This window comes from Xiphophorus maculatus, chromosome 20, assembly GCF_002775205.1.
Source record: "Xiphophorus maculatus strain JP 163 A chromosome 20, X_maculatus-5.0-male, whole genome shotgun sequence".
NCBI classification, from domain to species: domain Eukaryota; kingdom Metazoa; phylum Chordata; class Actinopteri; order Cyprinodontiformes; family Poeciliidae; genus Xiphophorus; species Xiphophorus maculatus.
The window spans coordinates 22,708,583-22,731,765 of record NC_036462.1 but is presented as its reverse complement, the minus strand read 5'-3'; the positions used below and the strand labels follow the sequence as shown (position 1 = coordinate 22,731,765).

At 40.9% G+C, this 23,183-nt stretch overlaps 1 protein-coding gene across 2 annotated transcripts in view; it reads right to left on the bottom strand.

Annotated features, from left to right (window-relative positions):
* foxp4 (forkhead box P4) overlaps positions 1-23,183 on the bottom strand; it is a 110,432-nt gene that overhangs the window by 29,800 nt on the left and 57,449 nt on the right. For both annotated transcript variants that reach the window (XM_023353493.1, XM_023353494.1), the window contains exons 3-5: positions 19,262-19,351; positions 7,980-8,102; positions 3,868-4,014 (exon numbers count right to left, since the gene is read on the bottom strand). In XM_023353493.1, the coding sequence (XP_023209261.1) occupies positions 3,868-4,014; positions 7,980-8,102; positions 19,262-19,351 (360 nt within the window). The remainder of the gene's footprint in view (positions 1-3,867; positions 4,015-7,979; positions 8,103-19,261; positions 19,352-23,183) is intronic.

The window sequence follows — 23,183 nt, the reverse complement described above, 5'->3', positions numbered from 1 at the left end:
TCTCCCACAGATAACTGGCGGGGCTGAAAAATAAATAAATGAAACTTCTCATTGTGTGTGAAACAGAGTGGCAGCTTAGAACTCTTTGAACAGAGAGGAACTCTCAGGAAGGGCAAATAGGTCATTTCCTCTCAGACTTGGTGCCTGGGGAGGAAAAGTATGGTGGAGGTGTGTTTATGTGTGTTTGTGGGTGAGCTGGAGGTGGGAGGACGACAACCAGCAGCAACATATTCTTTGCATGGATAATTTAATGTCATAAAGGAAACTTCACAGTTTGATTTGTTGCACATCTGCAGCTTGTTTCAAAGCCAATCTGGGAAATGCTTCCTGCATGTAGACTCCTTAACCACAAGCTCAAATGATTTTGTTTGCAGAGGTGGAATTAAAATAATCTTGTAAATCCTTGTTAACACAGTGAAACTCATTCAAGATCCTTTCATTTCTTAACTTATCGCTTTTGACGTTATCATTTAAAGGTAACCTGATCAATGGTTCTCTTTGTTTTTAATTTATTTCAAACATTTTTTCACTCATTTTCTATTAACTAAGTCTGTGCGCCATGGCCACATTTTTTTTGAGTTGGCGTTTAAAACAAAGAGTACAAGAGGAAGAAGGAAGCGTCGCTGTTCAAATTCTTAAAGTAATTAGATGTATAGGACAGAACCGGAATCTGAGAAACACACAATAATCCACTAGTAAATATACCCTGTATATGTTTGCTCAGATGAGGACTTTTTTTGTTACCTGCAAAAATCTAAGTCATTTTCCAGTCCAACACAAATCAAAATCAGTGCTTTAGAAGTCAGAACTGATTTTAAAGGTAAATTCAGATGACCAAACAACTACATCCCAGGCTCTTTGCTGGTTACACCATTAAATGTACCATAAAGTAAGTTGGAAACAGTCACCTCTCGCAGATGTGAGATGTGTAAATATCATTGTCATGCTGAGACAATTCAATAACTTTGAGCTGATTTACCAGACCCGTCTTGGTTGAAATAAACTGTTGATCAGAAAGTCCAAGCAGATTGTATCCGTTTCATTCCTACATTTCTCTCTCTCTAAGGCCCTGGCCCTCCCTTTCAAACTTGTCTGTCCATTTTCTCCTCCCCACCTCCCCTTCCTCTCCCTCTCATTGTCTCCTGAGATATAGCTACGGTTCTTTAAAACACACACAGAGAGGGCATGTGTGTGTGTGCCTGTGCTCTGTTTACATTAGCTGTGGCTGAGTGGCCAAAGCTAGCGCAGTAACAGGCTGTCAATGTGATTTATGAGCACATCACACACTGTCTGAGCCTGCCAGTCACACAGAAGCATACATGTACACCCACACACACAGGCAACTGCAGACGGCCAATCCAAAGACACACACGCACACGCACACAAGCACGCATCTTTTTGTGATGGTCAGAGTCACTTCATTAAGCTGACTCCTGACCAGTCCCAAATGCTCCGGCAACACACAGAACAGCAACTCAGCACGCACATACATCGTTTTTCTTTCAATGCATCACTTCCACAAAGCCTTGAACGTGAAAAAGGAATTGCTGCTCAAAGCGAAAAGGGCAAAAAGTCATAGGCACTGATGTACAAACACTTCCAAAAGTTAGGAGGGAGAACTTTTTTTCTTGCTCCTTCCTCCATAGATTTTTGCTCTAGTAGTTTTTAGTCTTTTCTGGTGACTTGAAGTCACAAAACTCACTTAAGTTTGAAAGGGAAAAAAAATACACAGAAATGAAAAGCAACATTTTTACAGCACCTACAGTGTTTTATTGCTATACATGCTAGCTATTAATTGATTATTGATGCACTGTATGTCAGCAGGTCATGGCTGCTGGAGAGAGCCTTGGTCACATCAGCTACTTGCAGCTCTGTAGGGAGGCATATTCCCCCAGGTGTGTGTGTGTGTGTGTGTTTGGCCAGTGAACCATCACGCATCAAGCCTCCCTCTGTCTGCGTGGCTGTGTGACCAGTGTTTGCACTTGTCTCATTGTTGCAGGACAAGCAACCTGAAAACTGGGACAGCGGAGGAGCATGGGGGAGAACGGAAAAGCAATTCAGACACTCGCTCAACATGCGAGTCAACCACAACTGGTTTGCTTTGGTCACGGTTGAGTCGGTTGCCCGCTGTCAGTGAGGAGCATGTGGGCTGAGGTGCTGGGGTGGGGGCTCTGCCCACTGGGAGAGGAGGAGGACAAATCTGAGGATGTGTCTCCCTGTGCATTTCTCAGAAATGTCTCACAATCTTTTCCTCGTGAAGTGATTCCCCAGCATTGTTTCTTCTTAATATTGTCATCATAACATGTGAATTGTACAAATAGATCAACGCAAAACTTCTTGTACCTGACCACAGTTATTATGTCAAATATGTCTACATGATCCATATTCTACTTCATGTGACCCTCATTGATCACTAATTAAATCTGCAAGAGCTTGTGTATTTTTGCATATTGTGTATGTGTTTATGGCTTTTTTTTTCTGCAACCGAAGAGCTCTACTCTGACCCTGCTGCCATTTCTCTTGAATAAGCCCTAAAAAGGTGAGCCATAATGAACAGAGAGTAAATTGTGTCAAATAAAACTCAAGTTCCAATGTTCTGAATAAGTCACAAGCTATGCTCAGAATGTTCTTGATTTATTTATTTTGTTGTTGTTGCTGTTTTGATGTGCTGTTTGATATTTACCCTATTGCCACCTCGTCAAGCAGCATGCTCATTATACAATTTTTGTTAAAATTTCAGATTTTTGTCAAGAGATATTTTTTCTAAACAGAGAGGAGAAAAAAAACTTAAATTAACATCCAAATGAAGGAGACTTGGCAAGATCAAATCCCTGTCCTCACAAGCAAATGCTTATGCAATTTTTATTTTATTGCGTGCATCTGTAATCTATAATTTTTTGGTAGGAAACCTGCAACGTTAAACATGATTTCTAAAGTGGAGAACCCAAAGAATAACTTTTAAGTGTATTTAATCTTTAGACAACCCGAGGTTTTAGAGAGAGGTCAATGCTTGTACACACCCAGTATTTATTTGTATTTATCTTGGTAAAAGTCCAAAGTCCCATCCACAGCTTTGGGACAATTATATGACATATACATGGAAGTAGGTGGTTTTATCCAAGGGGACCAGAATACAAGTTCTTGGCCTATGGGGTAGAAAGTGGCCATTTTCACATCTTTTTAAACACCTTTATAAATACAAAACTACTGTGTTTGCAGAATGTTCATGGTAGTGATAAAAAGGGGAATGCTGCAGGTAAAAATAGCAAGCTACAATTATACACATTTATGACTAATATTTTGCATCATTAATATGTCATTTTTGTTGATGTTACCTACTGGCCTGACTGTAGGCAGGAAGTTCTCATCCAGAACAAGCTTATTTAATTAAATTCGGGATAAACGTTGTTTAAATGTCATTTCTATAGCACCTTTCGAGAGAACCGCTAGAGATGTACTGTAGCTAAAAAGGTTCTGTCACCTTTAGTTTCCATGCAAGTTGGGAACCGGCCATGTAGTTTAGTTGGGGATCAATTGACAGCTAAAAGCACTTTCAAATAACTGCTTCTTCTTGGACCCTTCTTCTAGAGGTAACATCTAGTATTGTGAATTAGAAGCACATGGATGTGGAGCGGACTTCTTTTCAACCTTGAAGCGTTAGCCTGGGGATTCAGACTTGTGTGAGCCCCACAATAACATTAAAACATGAGCACTATACTGTATCTGGCCTAAATTCCATACATTACACTCTTGTCATATTTTTTGTTCTTGGCACTCTCACATGCCAGCTGCTTTATTGCATTTAAGAGCACTTCTGCACTTCAGAGTGTGCTTGAACTGAGTGAGAGTGTACATGGCTAAGTTCACCTCTTTTGCTGCCTGCTTCCCGGCTTGCTGCTGCTGCTGCTGCTGCTGTTGTTGTTGCTGCTGCTGCTGCTGTTGCTGTTGCTGCTGTTGCTGAGTCAGAAGCTGGAGATGCAGCTGCTCCTGCTGCTTCTTGTAGTACTCCTGTAACTATGGACAGGTGCAGGGTGGGGGAGGCGGGTTAAGGAGAAAGGGGGCAGAGTGGTGGAGAAATATGAGGTGAGTGAGTCACAACACAAACTGCAGAAGCCTCAACAATGCCACCGGTACTGAAACGATCCTCCACACTCAGACAATGTAACCTAAACAGGAGCCTCAAATGGCACAGATGCTTTCAATTCCAGCGCTTTCAGTTGAGGCCACAGCGTATTGTTGTGGCGGTGTGTGGTTTATTGACAAACCATGTGCAACAAGCGAACGCAGACCTGGGAGAGGCTGCTGAGGTACACTGTGCAGCTGTTTGAGTGTGTCAGTGTGATTGTGCATGTCAAGGCAAAGTCCCCCCAGATTACTCTCAGAGATCAAGCTCTGAATTGCAGGAGATGATTGCAGCACAATGCAGGCTGACAGACAGGGAGCGGGCCAGAAACATTGGCAAGCTTGTTAGGATAAATAGGGAGAACACAGAGCAGTCTTTTGCAAAAATACTCATACCAGCTAAACCGTTTCACATCCCATTACAACCAAAACCTCATTGGTATTTATTGGTAACTTAAGTGATAAACCAACACAAAGAAGTTCATATTTACATAGTGTAAGATAAAGGATACCTGGTTTTCAAAAAGTAGTAAAGCTTCATGTCTTTTGGACTGTGGCTCTACCAGTTTTGCTAATCTACTGAAAGTTGAACCTTTTTGCAAAATATCTTGAGCTTAGCAGCGATTTTCAAGTTTTGGCACAAATGTTTTATGCCCACTCCTCCATAAAGACCAGATTTGTGAAATGAACAACTAATGATTGGTCTGAAATCATAATAACTCGCTTAGCACATGAATCTCCAGAATTGCTATGGCCTTCTTTGGAGGTTTACGTGGGCAGCCATCTCATGACAGATTTGCGGTTCCGCTATTTTCGTTCCTTTCTGATGGACAGAGCAGAACTCTGTGAGATGTCCAATGCTTGGGATATTGTTTTATAACATAACCCTGCTTTGAGTCTCTCCACAGCTTTTGCCTTGTCACGTCTGTCGTGTTCCTTGTTCTTCGTGATGCTGTTTGTTCACTTATCTTCTCTAACAAACCTCAGAGGCATTCAGAGAGCAGCCGGATTTACCCTGACATACGAGAAAGCTACTTTTTCTTTCAAAGCTGTTCGTTTTTTGTCACAGTAAGAAGTTTATAGATCAACATTCTTTATTTTAATATAACTGTCATCCCTTAGTCTGATAAAATGACATGAGTGGATTTAACACATATAAACACTCTAAAACACAAACACAGATGGTCAGCATACTCTGACTGGTAACAGCTTGTCTGTTTGTTTGGGTTAGTAATCATTAATTTACCCAGGAAGCTCCATTAAGATTACAATCTTGAGCTGAGGAGAGAGGGAAAACTCACTGACCACAGTGCATCTCAGTCTGTGTGAGTGTGCGCGCGTTTTGAGGAGCGCAGGAGGAGGGGAGGCTGTTCTCCCGAGAACAGCTTGTACATGTGTCCATCTGCAGTTTGTCTTTGTTTCATGGTGCATCAAATGTTCAAAGAGGCTTTTCAGCAGAGAATGACTTCACAGCGCAGCAGTTGCTTCGGTCTCTCATTTGTCTGACCTTACGGCGAGCAGACTACACACTGCTACCCATCCATGCCACACATACCCGGTACAATGCAATGCTCTTTTTTTCTCTTTTTCTTTTTTTTTACAAACAAGGCTGTTTCACATTATCCAGCTTCTCCTTTGCATAAGTTACAGCTTTACCCCTGCGACATTCATTTTTTTTACCCCTCTCTTTTTTTCTGCTTAATTCATTTTAAATGCAGGAGTCATTCCTTCTTGCTGCTCTTTCTTTTACTTTCCATCTGTCTTTCCTCTCTTTTATCACTCCTTAGGCAGAGTTAATCTCTCTTTTCTGCGTCACTAGCCCTGATCGCCTCCTAATCACACAGACAAATGCATATGCAAGCGCACACACTCACCGGCTAGCAGGCACGCACGCACACACACACACTCATCCCCAGCTGCTGAGTGGTGAGTTGAAGGAATAATTAAGTGATAATTACGGTCTTTTAATGATTTGATTCAGTGGCTCTGTACATTAAGTGTATGTGTAAGTGAGGCACTCACCTCTCCAGCCTATTACCATGACCTTGACTTTAAAGAAAAACACAATGAACGAAATGCAAAGCAGCCATAGCATAAGTGAAGGTTTGAGCAAACTTAAAGGTTAGCGCACAAAGTCGCATCCACAAATCAGCGCCCGTGCAAACACACATCTGCTTTGTAGCAATGGGCTGTAAAACTTACTTACACACTCTTACACAGGGCACTATTGCCATGGGGATATGAAATTTAATGCTTCAGTGACTGATGTGTTGGTTGATTTGTCCGGTGTGTTCATGTGTGGGTGTGTGTGTGTGTGTGTGTAAAACTGCCTGATTTGCAGATATACACTAAGTGCGTGGCCCATACTGTGGTTAATTAAGTGGGAGAGCAATGTTAAACTCGATGGTTTTTATTAGCGTTGCAGTGAGTGAGAGTGCATTATCAACCCCCTTTCATTGCGTCTTCTTTTTCCTTGTTACAGAAAATGAAAAAAAAGAGAAAAGGACCAGCAAGGAGGATCTCTGTCATTCTCCATGTCTGTTCCCAGAAAGTCGATACATTTCTTCACGTTTTCATTGTGATACACGTTGTCAGATCTTCCCACCACAATTTACAGTTGCCTAAAGCAACCACTTCCTATTAAATCTACAGACTATGCTCCAGTTTTCTAGTCTACCCCTACACCATGCAATTACTCCTGTGTCTCCACACAGTTAAGAGGCAAATTCACACCCTTTATGGGCCAGCATGTGTGCTTTGCTTGTGCAGGTTGGCGGGGATGTGCTGGTGTGGCTAAGTATTTGACAAAACTACTACAGCTGAAGGGTGTTTATTGAGTAATGCCGACATGGCAACCTCTAATATCAAGGGGCCAGGAATCAGCATGACACATACTCCTGATTCAGTATGACTCATGTTTTGTTGCTCAAAAGCAAATCTGTCTGTGTGGTTAAGTACAAGCATATTTGCAGGCATATTCTCCAAAAGATTGTCTTAATGATTGGTTCAAATCAGTACGTTCCTCATCTGCAAAAATCCCCAAACATGAGGGGGTTATAGTTTTTTTATGCATTTGTAATAATGTTTAATTTAAAAAAAAAATCAGACCTAACTGACAGTTCTCCAAAAATAAAATATTATTGTTCACAATGAACAGCTGGCAAGATTGAATAAACACAGAAACTCAGAAGAAAGAAGTAAGGAAGAAAATATATGGAAGGAGTGAAGGAAGAACAAATGCAAGAAAGGAAAGAAGAAAAGACTTGTGGAAAGAAGAACCCAAAAAGAAAGAGAAATAGAAACACAAGAAAGAAGAAAAGGAAGGACATATGGAAAGAAAAAGTGGACAAAAGAAATAAAAAAAAGAAAGTGAAGAGGGGAGGGACATTAAGTTTGATACTCTATATCTATATTTGAAAACCTTTAAAGCAAATTAAATAGATATTCTTAGTCTTAAAGACAAAGCTAAATTCCTATTATCTTTCTTATAACCCTTAAGTTGTGAACCTGCTGGCCTTCTGAGTTTACTTTGCTGCCCACCACTTCATTTATACATTTTATTTATATTGGAATGTTTATCATAGTGACTCCTGGATACGATGACCAGCAACAATTACAAAAAACAAACAAACTATTAAAATACTCAAAACATAAAACAAATCACAAATATCCCATAAACCTATTTTTTTAAAAAGGTAATGAAATTGATTGACATGCTATAGTTGCTCTCAGCCGATTAATCTTTACGAATGTTCTGTAGGTCAAACCACGAATGAGCAGCATACTGCACATTTACATGTCACCAAATTTGAGCTAAACACTAAGCACTGAAGGAAGAGAAAGCATTTAGTTTTTACCTGCTGTAGCATGAGAGCCTGTTGCTGCTGCAGCAGGGCCTGTAGCTGAGGGGGGGAAAGGATTTGTTGCATCTGCTGAGGAGTGATCATCTGTGGGCTCATCATGGCCATGGATACGGGCACCTGAAGACAAAACAGGAAAAGAATACAGCACACGTTAAAAGCGCCCTAACACACCTTAATGTTATCATGTAAAACAAGAGCAACTTAATCAGTCAACAGATGAAGCTTTGTGCAAAGAGGCCCAGTCGACAGAAAAAAAACAACCAAAAAAAACTTGAACATGACTGTGCCCGCAAAGTGAATGCTCAAGTTAAAATAAACAGCCTGCAGTACAAGCTGGTTTATGCTGCAGGCTGGCACAGACCGGTAAGTCAGGGTGTGTGTGTTTGTCTCTTGTTCTCTGTTGTCACTCACTGCGAAGAAAAAACGGGCAGCATCAGATGAAGACAAATAGAGAGACGCACTAAAACACACTCACACTGTTGACATTTTCCGGCACATGGCTGGCACTGTTAAAAACCGTCAATTTCTGTGGCAGCAGCCAGGGATGAAAGGACAGATATGCAATCTACCAATAAAATATAAAATCTTATCTGCTTTTATAAACACATGATTTTGACTGCCGTCGATTCTCTCCCTAGCATGGCGGGGCCTCGCTAGGAGGAAAAAGGAACAACAAAGTTTGGTATCTGATGAGATGTTCATCTCATCAGATAAAGCTGCAGGCGGCCTAAAGAAGAGGAAAGCGAGGAAGACAGTACATAGTTGTCATTTTTGCAGATGTGTTTTGCAAACCTTCCTTAATGCTCTTGCATTGTACACAGAAAATGTACAGAGATGCTAATCTGATTACAAACACTGCAACTCTGGGGACCAGCTTACCGCATAAATCTGAAACTGAGAGTGCAAATGTACACAAAACAGAGAAGAAAACACCACAGCAGCAGTTCTGCTGACAACGCATTTTTGTATTTAACAACTGCTGGAACACCAGTTAAAAGAAAATATAGATAATAAGGGGTATAAAAAGACATGGTGTGAACATATTTATGGAGATGGTTGAGATGGTTTTGAGAGCTGATATTTTTTGAGATATAAAGGGATTCTCTCACTGTCTGAACATTGGTAAGATTCATGTTTTATTGAAGAATACCTGAAAAGGAAAAAAATAACAGTTATCAATCTTTTCAGTGAGCAAATCTCTGTCTGTATGTATGTGTGCGAGACAAAAACAAAAAACAGGTTTACAGAAGAGTTGTCCAGCTCCTCACCACCTGAATGGATGGTGTGGAGAAAGTGAGAGGAATAGGGAGGTGAGCTGTCACTGGTAGATTAAAGCTATGAAGAACCAGTTTTACTCCATAAACAAAATAGGCTATAAATACTGGCAATCTGTTACCAGCTGCTCCTCTGTCTTCCTGTTCCATACATACACATAATGATAGAGGGATGGGGAACTATTACAGCCTATCAGTGGCTAGCCAGGTTGGTGGTATACAGTACATATACAGTGTCATGCAAAAGAACATGTACTGAGAAAGGTGTAAATGAAAAATCACATTTTGGTCTCATCAAATAAAAAAGTCTAATTTCCTGCTGTATATCTTACTTGGTTTATGGAAACCTCTAAATATGACTTCTTCTTTTTGTCTTTTTGCCAAAAAATGGTGTTCCCCAAAAACACATTTCTGAAAAAGGCCAGATTTGTGGAGAGCTACAACTAATATCTGTCTTTTCAACAGATTCGCTGTGGATCTCTGTAGCTCCTTCGAAGAAATCATGGGTGTATTGCAGGCTGCTTTTCTGATTTATCTGGCCTGTCATTTTACATTGACTTCAACGTCTCAGTAGCTTTGCAGCTGTGCCATTCTTTTTCAATTTTCGGATAATAGGGTGAACAATTGTAAATGTTCAAAGGTTTTTTAACTTAAACATGATTTAAACTTCTGACCAATCTAACATGGGTCTCGGTCTCCAGAATTTTGAGATGAAATTGCACATATACATGAACTCCAATTACTTATTTTGTGACTTGTAATGGCAAAGAGTTATAATGAGTTTTATTCAGGCATATCACAATATAGATGACGATATACAAATGTATTACAGTGAATCCCGATTATTTCCAGTTTAACCTATTTTCAGGTTTTTCTGTGGAATGCAACTGCGAATTATTCAAGGAAAACCCATCTATTTACAGAATTCGTCTTGGTGCATATCTAAAATATTTGAAAGAAGATGCACCATGGGAAGCTGAAATGCCTAAACGCAATGCTACTTGACATGGATTGGCATTTATTTTTCTTGTTGCTGACTGTTTGTATCAAAAAGCAAAAATAAGAAAGCCTGTCGGAATTAGCTTCTGCTAAGACGGTCTCCATTGTACATATTAATGCATATTAAGGTATATTTGGTGTTTGACCTATGAAAATATTCCTTTATGAGTGTTTTTAGACACTCATAAAGCCTTGAGCTCTTGAGTATTTGCGGATTTTAATCATTCCCTAACCCCACCAATACCGGGTTTCCACTGTACATGCTTTACAGATATTTATATATAATTACAACAAAATACTTTGAAGTGGCAACTTGACAAAATGTGCAAAAGTCAGAGGGGTATGACTGTTCTTACAAGCGGCTATACTGTACAATTGTGTAGAAGAGCAAGAGTTTGTGTTTGAGGAGTGGACGTAAAGAATACGGGAGCCAAAGCAGGGTGAGTCAGACGACCCTTTGGCATTGTGGCAGTTGGTAAGGAAATAGGCGAGGGAGATGGGGGGCGGGTGGATGAGAGGTAGCGGAGGCTCCAGGGGGGGGAGCAGCGAGATGGGGGTGGTGATGGGTGCCGCCTGGCGTCATGCCAGCTTGCCCCCGCCGCCGGGCCTTGTCAGTCTAGGCTGCCAAATGAAAAGCTGTAATTAATTGCTCTTGTGCATCCCATTCTTCCTCACCGACTACTCATACATTCTATTTTATACACACCGCCATTGACATTTTCAAGTCGCAGGCGTAATAATTACTGGAGTTATAGCACCTTTCTGTGTGCTGGATTACACTGTGATGCCAGAACCGCATGTGCGGGCCTGTGTGCATGCATGTGTGTGTGAATGTGTGTGGTAGGCTGAATGTTGAGTAGTTAAGGTTTGACGCCATTAATTGCCCCTATAATCTAATATCACAAAGCGTTGTGATTATGGGGCATGCGTTGCCACCGCCATACGACACCGCCAGCCTCAGAGCCCCGGCGCAAAACAAAAGCCTCGCCATTAGCGATTTGACGGGCCAGGACAAAAGCGCCTCACAATGCAGAATTATATTTTCATTCGGCTTTGTCTCTCCTGGTGAATGATTTCTCCCCTTTCATTGGACTGTGAATAGGGAGAGTCTGAAAAGCCGGGTGATTTGAAGTCAGCCATTTATTAAATGCATTTAATTTTTTTCTCCCCCCGCTGTCGTCCATTTTTTTTTTTCATGTTGCATGTTAATTTAAAAGAGAGAGATGCGTGGTAGATTAGTGGGAAGAGGAAGGTGAGGTGGGAGGGGGGAGGTGGTTGTGCGCAGGGATAGGACAGGAAAGACAAGGACGTAGCGAGGAAGGAGGAAGTATTGAGAAATAATGGTTGGAAGATAAGGCAAGTGTTTGAGCTGTCAAGCAGAAATAACCGAGAAGGTTTCTAAAAAGAGCAACATGCAGACAAGAGTCTCAACAGGCATCCACATGCTGACATACAGGTGAAAAGTCACAATCCCTGATCTTATTGCATCTTATTTAGTCCAAGTAACACAAAGATAAAGACTAGCAACACAAAGATAAAAGAGTAAAAAGTCACTTATATCATTAACAATGCAAGAAAAAGTCACAAACAGTTGAACAGTGCACACACACACAGGCAGACTCACACTTCAGAGGGGTCAGTAGCTGACAGAGGTTAACCCCTGCCATGGATGGAGGGAGCTGCGAGGAAAGGAGGGAGGAGAAGAGAAAGCAGGAGACAGCCCTGTCGTTTACAGAGAGCGGAGGAGTAATTAGAGGGGTTGTTTGAAGAGGGAGTTTAACTGATTAACAAAGGCAGGGAGAGGGAGCCGGGGAGAGCCCAGAAAGATGGGAAGGAGAAGGAAGAGAAAGGCATGAAGTCCCAGAGGAGAGAAGAGAGAGAAATCGGGGAATGTAACTTGCATTTCAATGAGGCCTCATCCCTCTCTCCTCTTCTCCCTTGATGACTTTTCATCCTAGCTGAGAGGGAAGCCTTTTGCCACTCAGTAAAGAGAAGAGGGATTGCTGTCTGATATCAAACCAGCCAGCAAACGTGACAAACAGGCCAAAATGTCTGCATAATCACTGAAAATTAACAAAGAGCTTTGCACCTGGCAGTAAACACTGATTAGGGTCTTTCTTTATGAATGACAAATAAAAAAAATAAAAAATAAACACTTCAGGGGAGTAGGGTTTATTAATTCACCAACATATAATTAGCATTAAAAAGCAGGTAAATTGCAGCAGGTTATTTTTTTTATTTCCCCAAATTATGACCAATCGGAGTGAGACATTGCAATGATTCCAACTGAACAAAAACTAAACAGATGTTGGTTCATCCCTGTAATATGCAACACATACGAGAGTGTGTGACTGGAGGAAGTCTCATTCTGAAGTCTTTCTGCCCACAAGACGCCACATTCTTTTACAAACCCAACGGAGCTCTTTCAAAGTAATATTAATGTTTCGAAGCGGCCCACCCAGAGTCCTGAACTGAATCTTACCGAGAAAGATAAATATTAGGGTGATGGCAATAAGACATGGAGCTCATCATCAAAAATAAATAATCAAAATTCCCGAGGAAATATGCTAAATGCTTCTTGGAAAAATTATTACATTGATTACCAAGAATAGTAAAAATACTTTTCTCATATATTTCTTTAAGTAAGAAAAGCTCAATTATGGACAAAAAAAATATTTAATTAGAAAAAAGTGTAGCTGAGGCAAAAATGTGTTTTTTTTTGTGCGATCTCACTGTAAGTTTGCTCTATGTTTGCGCTCTACATGCGTTTATTCTTGCAACCACTTGATCAGGGGGCGATCAACTGCAGAGCAGTGACATGGTGAAAACATCTTGAGGATTGGAATAGGCCATTCCTACAGAAGGTGATGCATATACATAAATGTAACTTTCTTGGAAGGATGACAGCTTCATAAATTCACTTCTTCAGGTAATCGCTCCACAGCAAGAAGCCAGCATCGTGTGTGTGTGCGCGTGGGTGATGGCAGAGAATGGGGAGGAGAGAGGAAGCTATAATCAGAATCTAAACAGGCTCTCGGTTTAAATGATGCAGCCTCTGCCTCTGGGGTCTGTGGGGACACACAAGAGAGAGAAATAATTGAAAAAATGACAAGGAGGGAACGGGAGGAAGAGAGAGGCTGACATGGTCCTCCTCCTCACCCCCTACCTTGGAAGGAGCAAACCCCAGCACTGTTTATCCTTGTCACTAAGCATTACCACCTTACACTGGAAGTGACTGACTCCCCAACAACCTTACTGTCATAGACACACTAAAACACACACATACACGCACACCTTCGAGTGCATCAAGACAGGTTTGTTTACTGAAGAGATGGGGTTCTTTAGCGTCAACTTCACCTGAAGGCAGCAAACATATCAAAGCTGGGTTTTTTCCCTGTGTTTTGGTAAAAATCTGACAGCTTATCAGCAGAAAGCGAGTAAAAGGCTGCGCAGATGTGCCATCTGTTTGGCGTCTCGCATGCTGACTCAATTTGTACTTGCAATGTGCAGCTCTTTGACGTGCAGATTATCCTTTTCTTGGTTGAGGATTTGTTTGTTCGACAGTTATCATCGCTATCAGCGCCTTCATCTGTGTCCCTGCAGGTAAACAGCCTGTCGGTGCTCATCACGCAGAGAAATAAAAGCGGAGAAAATGGGATCAAGAGGGGAAAACGGAGAGGCCGACGAGAAACAACATTCAAGTGAAAACTAGACAGCAGAGGAGTTTCCACTGTGCTGAGAGGGGTGTTTGGAGCTCCAGGCCAAAGGTAAAAAAAAAAGAAAAAAAGGGCCCCATTGTGTGCAATAAGCACCCTTCCTCTTGCTAATCTGAAGCAGGGCCAGGGGCCACATCACTCCCGGGGAAACTGATGAACGAAGGCAGGTGAGGTTGCTGATAATATGGGGATTCTACAGCGTCAGTTTTCAAATCTTTTTTTGCTGAGTCATGTTTCTGTCTGAGGCAATGAACATCTAAGCAGTAAATAAAACCATCGCATTGTGTTATTAGGTATTTGAGGAACATAATAATAAATTGACTATGATGAATGTACAAAAAAATGCTTGTCAGCTATTTATTAGTAAATTACTCATACTTGGCAAAACCCTGCAAAGACAGGTTGTACCAGGCTCCTAAGTACAACAGTGAACTAGGGGATCAGCCTGGACTCATATATATATATATATATATATATATATATACATATATATATATATATATATATATAAGGACATGAAACACAGCTCTTTCTGACAGGGCGACGGATAAGAGAAAAGAAAAGGAAAAAAAAAACTTCGGAGGGGACGGTGAAAGGCCAGCAAGTTCAAGTGGATAATCCCCCCCTCCCCTGCTCATCCTCATCCTCCTCCTCCACTGCTGCCTCCCTCCATCTAACGCCCCAGTGCTTCAGAATAAAAATGACAACACGTTTTCAGAGCCCATGGACCTACACACAGCCAGGGCACTTCATTGGGAAGTGTGAGGCCGTTATTGACCATATTTCATTACTGATTTCACTCATGTTTCAAATCTCAAAATAAGACTTTCACGCTCGAGTGGCCAGACCCAAACCTTTCCTCTCCAGCCTGTCTGTCCAGCCCTCAGTCCAGAGCCGAACCCAATTCACAGGGGACTCAGCCTCCTCCCATGCACCCTTCACAAACTGTCAGGATCCCATACTACACTAGCAACACACGCAGCAGCAGCAGCAGCAGCTCCCTCCACATCAAATCAGAGAAACTGCCAGCTAAGCACTTTCATTAAGTGGACAAAAGGAGAGCTTTGGGAAAAATACTCTGAAAGGAAATAAAACACAGAACAAGAGCATGTACTGTTTTAGTCCCATGGATTCTGGAGAACCACAAACTTCTTCTTCCACATTGTTTTATTGATTACTCAGAAGGTTTTGAACCTTGCCACTTTATATCTATTTTGTTTTGCTCTTTCTTGAAGAAACTGATTGAAAACAAATCAGAAAATTTAGATCGCAGATTAATATTTATTAAAAAAAACAAATACTTGTATTTTACGAACGGCAGGACTTTGTTTCCTCCCTCAGCCTCCTCAGTGTGCCTTTTCCTCTCCCTCCGTCCCATTGGGCTGGTGTAAACCCTCTCCAGAGAGCAGGGAGCCAAGCTAATTAACATAAGCCTAATGAGCCTTTTAATTTTTTTTTCTAATTAAACGAGCTCCTCAATAATACATGAAAACAGGACACCGCACTATTCAATTACTTACGTATGGGCCACGGCCAAGCACGTGCCTTAATCTCTATGTGTGCATGCCAAGTGCCAGCTTGTTAAGTGTGCCAAGCATGTGTCTGCCAAGTGGCGCATATGTGTCGGCTTGTGAGAGTGTGTCTATTGTGGGGAATATGTGACAGGTCGTACATATCATGCTGGGTAATCCAGCAAAATGCCCCTCTGCCAGTCAGCTATGAGCCCACGAATTCTCTCAGCAGCAATCATGCCACACGCAGGCAGGGTAACAGTGGTCAATTATAGCCAACATCTAGGACAAACATAAATCTAAAGTGTGAAATTGTCTAAGTTCTGCAGACAGATGTCTCTTTGTGGACTCATAAGCAAAATGAAGAAGAGGAATCATACTGCTTCAGTGCTTTTCTGTGTTTAACGTAGAAGAGAATAAATACATGCAATACCAACTACTTCTGGAGGATTTCTTAAAAAATTTTCTCTCTTCTTACCACCCTTACTAATATTGCTTTGAGCTTCTTCACAGCTTTACCATGTGTCCCTTGGCCTTCATGATGCTGTTTGTTCACAAATAATCGCTAACAATCCTCTGAGAGATCCACAGAACAGCCGCTTTCAAAAAACAAGTTATTTTTAGGAAATGTGGCAGGAATTCATCATCAGAATTATTTTTCTGCAAGTGCTTGTCTACCTTTTATGCAATTGTCAAATTTCTCCTGAACATCACCTGTGACAATAAAAGACACACACACTCGCACATCTGTGCGCTCACAAAGTAGATTGATACCATCTCTCGCAGTCAGCCAGACCTTCTCTGAGCAACCAATCATATAGAAGATACAATCTCAGAGTTTCTTTTGCTCTGTGCTGAGATCCTCCCCTCTATTATGAAAAAAGAAAAGAAATATGATTTCGGCGAGTGGTGGGGGTTGAGGGTGGGCAGGGAGTAGTAGGCGGGTGCCTGTCAGCGCAGACGGAGGTTTCTCAAGAGAAGTCGAGACACGAAAAAAGAAAGTCTTCCTGCTCACCCTGTCTGTCTCTCCCGTTCTCCCTTAGAGAGAAGGAAAAAAATCTAATTATCGAGCTCCTAAAGATCTCATTATTGGCTGAGGCTCATTTGCATGTGTGAGAGCCGCGCAGCAGGAGCCAACCTGGGGACGGCCATTTTGAACCAGATGTGTGCCGCTATGCGGTGGCTTACTGTCACCTTAAGAGTGACCACATTAAATGTCCGCTTCACTTGAACTTATATTCACTTGCCACGTTTTCTGTTGCAAATGCAATTCAAATGTGACCATTGGTCCTGAAATGACAGTAATTAACAATGTGTCTACCTTTAGCAGCAAGGTTTACATTGTAGTCTGATAAACACCTGACTGTGACTTTCATCTCTACACAAATCTTTGGCTGATCAGTAAACAAACCAGTCTTCTGTAAAAATATGTCAATGAAGAAGCCCAAAAGTTGCAAATAAACTTTATGAGTAGAGTGACAATGGTTGTTCCCTCAGGATACCACAACAGGGAGTTACCAAATAACAGGAAGCTGAATGTACTGCAGCAAAACCGCTGTATTTTATCATTTTAAATAATTCTTGTCCATCTGTTACAGTGTTTTTTTATATATAAAAAAGTAGTCTTAGAAAAAACAAAGTTTAGGTTAGATTGTACTTTTATACTTACCTTACAGGGAATTCACAAAGGGACAGCTGATATGCTAACCAAGCTAACTGTGCTAAATGCTACTGAGAGTCCTAAGAACAGCTTAAAATGCCATCTCTGTAATCATTTCATTGTTGTTTTGCAATCATGAAACCCTAAAATTGGGAAAATTGTGTATAACTGCAGAGCTGTGCAACCCTGCCTGCTCACTCTCATACAAAAAAGTTAATTAAGGATCAGTCGAGTCACAAAAACTGTTCACGGCTCATCGTAGTTGCAATAAACAAATTAAGGATTTAATAAACTAACACATAAGAGTTAATCCGAGTTATTCACATTAAATTGCCCACAAAATCTTTGATTTGTTGTTGTAACTGGTACATATCACATACAACAACCCACTCATTTAGCCATTAAATATACCATCGCATCTGGTGCTGACCTTTGACCTTTCCTATGAACTTTCTTTCTGATGCATGAAATCCAGGCCCAGTACCTGGTAAGCCTTTAAAGTTGCTAAATTTTCAAAGTACACGTGCAAAGGAACTAATTTAAAACCATTCAAATATGCCTAAGAGAAACACAAAACACACATCAAAGTCATTTAAAAAAACTCAGTGCATTTGCATTTGTGTTTGTATTTCTGCATTGTAAGGGTCCAGTCACAAACACACACTCACTTGCATGTAGATCCAACTGTGTCTGTGTGTTTATGTTGGTAGGATGTGAGCTGACAGCTCAGACAACAGAGACGTTGCATGAATGCCCTGCGAGTGCAGGGAGGCTCTGCAGGTCAGACAGCAACAAACAGGACAAACAAGACAGAGATGGAGAGAGTGGAGGCGGCATAGAGCTGGATCTGTACATGTGTGTGTGGAAGAAAAGAGGACGAGGGGGAAGGTTGAACTTCTTTCATGTAGAAGACGCGCCTATGAAGCAGGTCAACCAAATGCATGTTTGACCTGCATTTAGTCCTATTTATGTGTAAATGCTTCCGCGTTGACACATAACAGTTCTTTCCAAGATCTAATCTTAAGAGGAACTGTTCACAGCAGCGACATCCTTATTCTTTTGGTGATTTATTGTATAATTACTTTTTTAGTAATTAAAGACATTATAAAGCCAGTTTCAAAAACAATTTAACAGTAGCAATAAGAAATAGTTTATCCAATGTAAATCTGATTTAAAGACCGGTTCTGATTCAAGATGAACTGATGAAACCCAGATTTTAATTATGCATCATGTTAAACATGTTTGTCAGTAGGAAGTACTTGTGCTTTTCTAAGAGGTCACTTGGCAATTAAAATATGACTTGCAGACTTTTTTTGTGATTTCCATACATCATGTGATGTATTTTGCCATTCTGTGGGAGAGAATATTCCAATTATCAGCAAGTAATTTACTAAAAAAGATGATGTGTCTATTTAAATCCTTTGTTTTTAACCTAAATGCTACATGATATATATTTGGATCCAATTTGTATGCAATGATTTAGATGATGATTACTGTTTTCTTTTCTCCATGAACATCTTACTTCCTTCAGACACTGCACACATGATGATCCAGCTGTCTGTTTGTTATTATGTCACTTATTAAGTGACATAATAATGAGAGGCATAATGCAATAGCCCGACTGCCCAACACACCAATTGCCCCACTCTCTTTATGCAAAGTCCAGTTAAAAAGGAAGAAAAAAAATTCCCCATTCTGCATGCAATCATTCAACTGTAAAAATTTTAAGAAAAAACAAATTTGGTACACACTGCAGTGCTTGTGTTCCTCTTGCTAAGTGTATTTCAAGTGTAGTTCAGTAGGGATCCTGCACTCCGGGTAACCTCACTTTCTCTTCTTTCTGTGGCATTCAGCTCTGAAAACAACTCGCTACCCAGAAACTACAAAGGCCTCATTCAGTCAAACTAACACACACATGCACAGACACAGAGTAAGAGGGATAAAGATACATGGAGACAGCGTAAGAAAGGAAAAAAGAAAACATGGTCCTGTATTAATCTGTGGAAGTGACATTAAAAGGTTGGTTGAAAAACGACGATGCAGCTGCCAATAAAGCATGTCCCTGAAGGGGATGGAGCAACTCTCGGGATGCCCATCCATGTGTGTGAGCTCTGACCTGCACGGGGCTCTGCTTGACCTCGTTGCTGCCAGGGGAGTTGAGTCCAGAGGCCTGCTGGAGGAGGAACTGTCTGGCTGCCTGGAGTGCCTACAGGAGACAGGAAAAAGGAAAAAATGAGAATAATGCACAGAGTTCCTTTAACAAATATCTGTTTCTTTAGAGGAAGAAGGTCCCCATGCGGTGCTTTACATTAGCATAATGTAAAGCGATTATATTAAAATAATTAATTCTTACTCTTTTACATCTTGTGCAATTAGAATCACAAACTTCACTGTATCTTAACCAACCAAAATTCAATAGAGCGTAAGCTTAAATTTTTTAAGAAATGCAAATTGGAGAAAAAAGTGTACATTTGGATCCAGGCCCAATGTGTGTGTTTTGTAGAAACACTTTTCTCTGGTATTACATTTGTAAGCCTTTTGCAGGTAATAGCTAGTTTTGCTATAGATCCAACCAGCTTCCCATTAACACTAACCAGCGTCTCTGACATTGATGAGTGTCCTGTCAAGTGGATGGTCACGTAGTGATTCTGCAGTTGTCCCCTACTATGCATTCTCACTTTCAGATGGGCCATCGCTCTGTGAGACTTCCAAACGTGTGATATTGTTTTATAACCTAACTATGTTTTAATCTTCTCCAGAACTTTATCTGTGACCTGTCCATTGTGTTCCTAGGTCTTCATGATGCTGCTAATGTTCTCGAATTATCCTGGGAGCCCTTCATAGAACATTGATTAAACTACGATTAAATTGCACACAGGTGGACTATACTAATTTTGTGAGTAGAGTTGTTCAAACTTTCATTTAGGGGTGTCAGAGTGAAAGGGTCCAAATAAAAATGCATGCCAGATTTTGTAGATTTTTCTTCTGTTGCGAAAGAAATGGTTTCTTTGCACTTTACAGTTACATGTCAGTTTGTGCAGATCTAAACACATAAAAAACAAAATGAATTCTGAAGTTAGAACTTAACCTTAAAAAGCTTCAGGCGTATAAGTACTTTTTGTGAGGCACTGTAAATAAATATGTCTGTCTAACTTGCTTTAGAGTGTGAATATACAGTAAGGCTGCCTGTGTCTAAGTTTATTACCTTTAAAATCTTCTGATTCCCAACTGCCTTGCCCTTTGTTTCTCTAACCATCCTCTCTGGTTTACTCCGCTTTCCATAACTCTTTTCCTCTCCCTTGCTCTCTTCTCAGAGGACAGAGCAAACTGGCTTCTTCACATCCCCCGAGACAGAAGTGTGTCACTCCATTTCCATGCATGCGCCCTGAACTGTGTTTGTGTGTTGTCACAGTGATGTAAGGAACTGCTTGCCCTGATGAGACCCGAAAGAGCCGTGACTAACCACCACCCACCTCTCTTCGTTCTTCCTCCTCCGTTTCCCGCTTCTCCCCCTGTCTGCCCTGCAGTCCTGTCCATCTACACACCAGTGACACCATCACTCACCAGCTCCATTTCCAGCCTTTCACTCTGCCCCTGGGTGTTGCCAATTCATCCCCACCAATACTGCAAACTAAGCCATTTCTCCTACTTTCTAAGCACATCCTTTTCTCTTCCCAGGCGCTTTTGTGCCTTTCCTGTCTCCATTGTGACACTCCTCCTTCCAGCGTTAAAGAGTTAACTTCTCCAGCATTAGGACCAAAAAAGAAAGTAGCTTTAAATTTTTTTTGGCTGGAATGTTTAACCAGCCCCGAAAACAAAATAAGAAAACACCCAGTTCATAACACAAGAGCTGCCTTGCACGTACAGTAAGCGCACACACGGACATGCAAGCGCAACCTCATGACGGAGGGTTAGAGAGGGGAGACAGCAGGATGCACATTTGCTTCCTCTGACTCAAAAGGGAAAGGTTCCTTAGTAAATATTGATTTATGAAAGTCCCTGTGTGCGTGTGGGCGTGCGAGCGTGGGTACGCGTGCGGGCATGTGTAGGCGTGTGTATGTGTGTGTCTGTGCAAATTAACGGCCAGATTGAGGGACAGTCTATACAAAAGTTCTTACTCAACCACTCAGTAGAAGAAATCTGCCTCATTTCACAACTATAGCAAACAGTAACAAAATACAACCCAAATTGTACAGTACAACTTATTGAACAAGTGGTCAAATTAGAAACTCGGGTACATTAAATAATGTTTAACTAGAAAAAAAGTATAAGGCGAGATTAGACTGTCAGGAAAAAGTGAGAGAGAGACGTTCTCTGTGCAGCCAGAGTGATGAAAACCATCTGTAGCGAACACACTTGCTACTTTCGCCGAGACCTTAATTAAAACACACACATGGACGTGCCTCTGCTCTCTCCCGTACACACACATGAATTTTAACACTTTACCAAAAAAATAAAAAATCCCGGGAACACTACCCCTCCCTTTTACTGGTTTGACCTCAGCATTAAATCAGGCACAAACATACGCACACGTACACACAGACAAACACAACCGCCCAGTTTGTTGGCATGTGGTGTGAATTACTCCTCGAACACCCTGTCTGCCCGAGAACCAGTCGGCGTGAGTGTGTGTGTCGCTGTGTATGTGTGCGTGTGTGAATGAGTGTATGTTGGCAGGAGTTGAGTAGGCCTGTCTGGCAACAATAAGGGACAATTCCACCCAAATTACCACCCTGATTACCACTATATTAAAGAGCCATTTATGGCTTTCATAAACGCTACGACCAAGCAGAGGTGATGCCTGTCTCCTCTCCTGTGCCTGTATCAATGAATGCGTGTGTGCGTGTGTGTGTATATATTTAAAAGGCAAGAATTGCAACAAAAAGAGGAATGTGCTTTTCTACCTATTTCTTTAAAAGAAGTCCATTGTGGATTTAAACAAATATGGCTTAGCTTAGTAGCAAGCTGCTCAAATTTACTAGAGTAAAGATTAGATTTTAAAGGTCTGTTTTACAAGATAAACAAAGAGTAAAAGTATTGGCAGGATTAAGTTTCTGTTAAGACTGGAAACCTGATTTTTGCACTTACTGGCAGAATACCCGTTGACTTTATACTTAACATCGCTCAATGTAGCAAAACTGTCTCAAAACCTTCCTTAAAAATGCCCAGACTATCACATAAATTTGCGTTAATTCACTTTATACCACTCACTCAAAGCTGCTCTACTCCATAAGATTTTAAAAAATCCAGAATGAATGAATGCTATTCTATTAAGGTGTAACAAGTTTGCATGGGGTGCTTCTTATTTCACCCCTGCAACTTTGTATGTTTGCAGTTTTGGTCTATGTAAAGACCAATTTTCAATTTGTATATGTGAAGCATGTGTTTTGTGTCATCTTAAACAATTGCTGATTAAAGTAATAAAAAATAAATAAAACATTTCTCCTAGTCTACCAAAAGAGAATATGATTTTACAACTCAAATAAATAATACCTACCTACAAAGGGTTGCAAATTATTTTGGTTTTATCATGGGTTTAAAATCCGAGTACAAACTGACCTGGAGACACTCTGATAGTAAACCAATGCCAAAATAATTCTTGTCAAAATGAAGTAATTTTCGACAAGAGTTACCTGGACTCAGTGTCAGCTTGACTTTTGCAGTAGAAATAACATGAAACTATTATTATAAATACTGGACGTGACAGCATGTGCTTTAAGCTTAACACTCGGCATATGTACGTTTAAATGGTTTGTAAGCTGACAATTTTGGGGGAAATGACCTGAACAATTTGAAAGCACTGGAAACTGTGAATGGCTAACTGCTGGTTTGTTGCGTTTTGTCACCAAGAACCTTAGTCAATACCTTAGTTTGAGACAAGCAAGAATACCATCATTAAAAGAGAGGTCAATATTGGACTAAATTAGTCAGTTGCTTAAATTTGTAGGTAAAACCCCAAAGTAGGATAAATATTACAGTGTTGCTTCACAGGAACCTGCACATATAAGCTTATTTGAACAGGGCCATATGTATCAGTA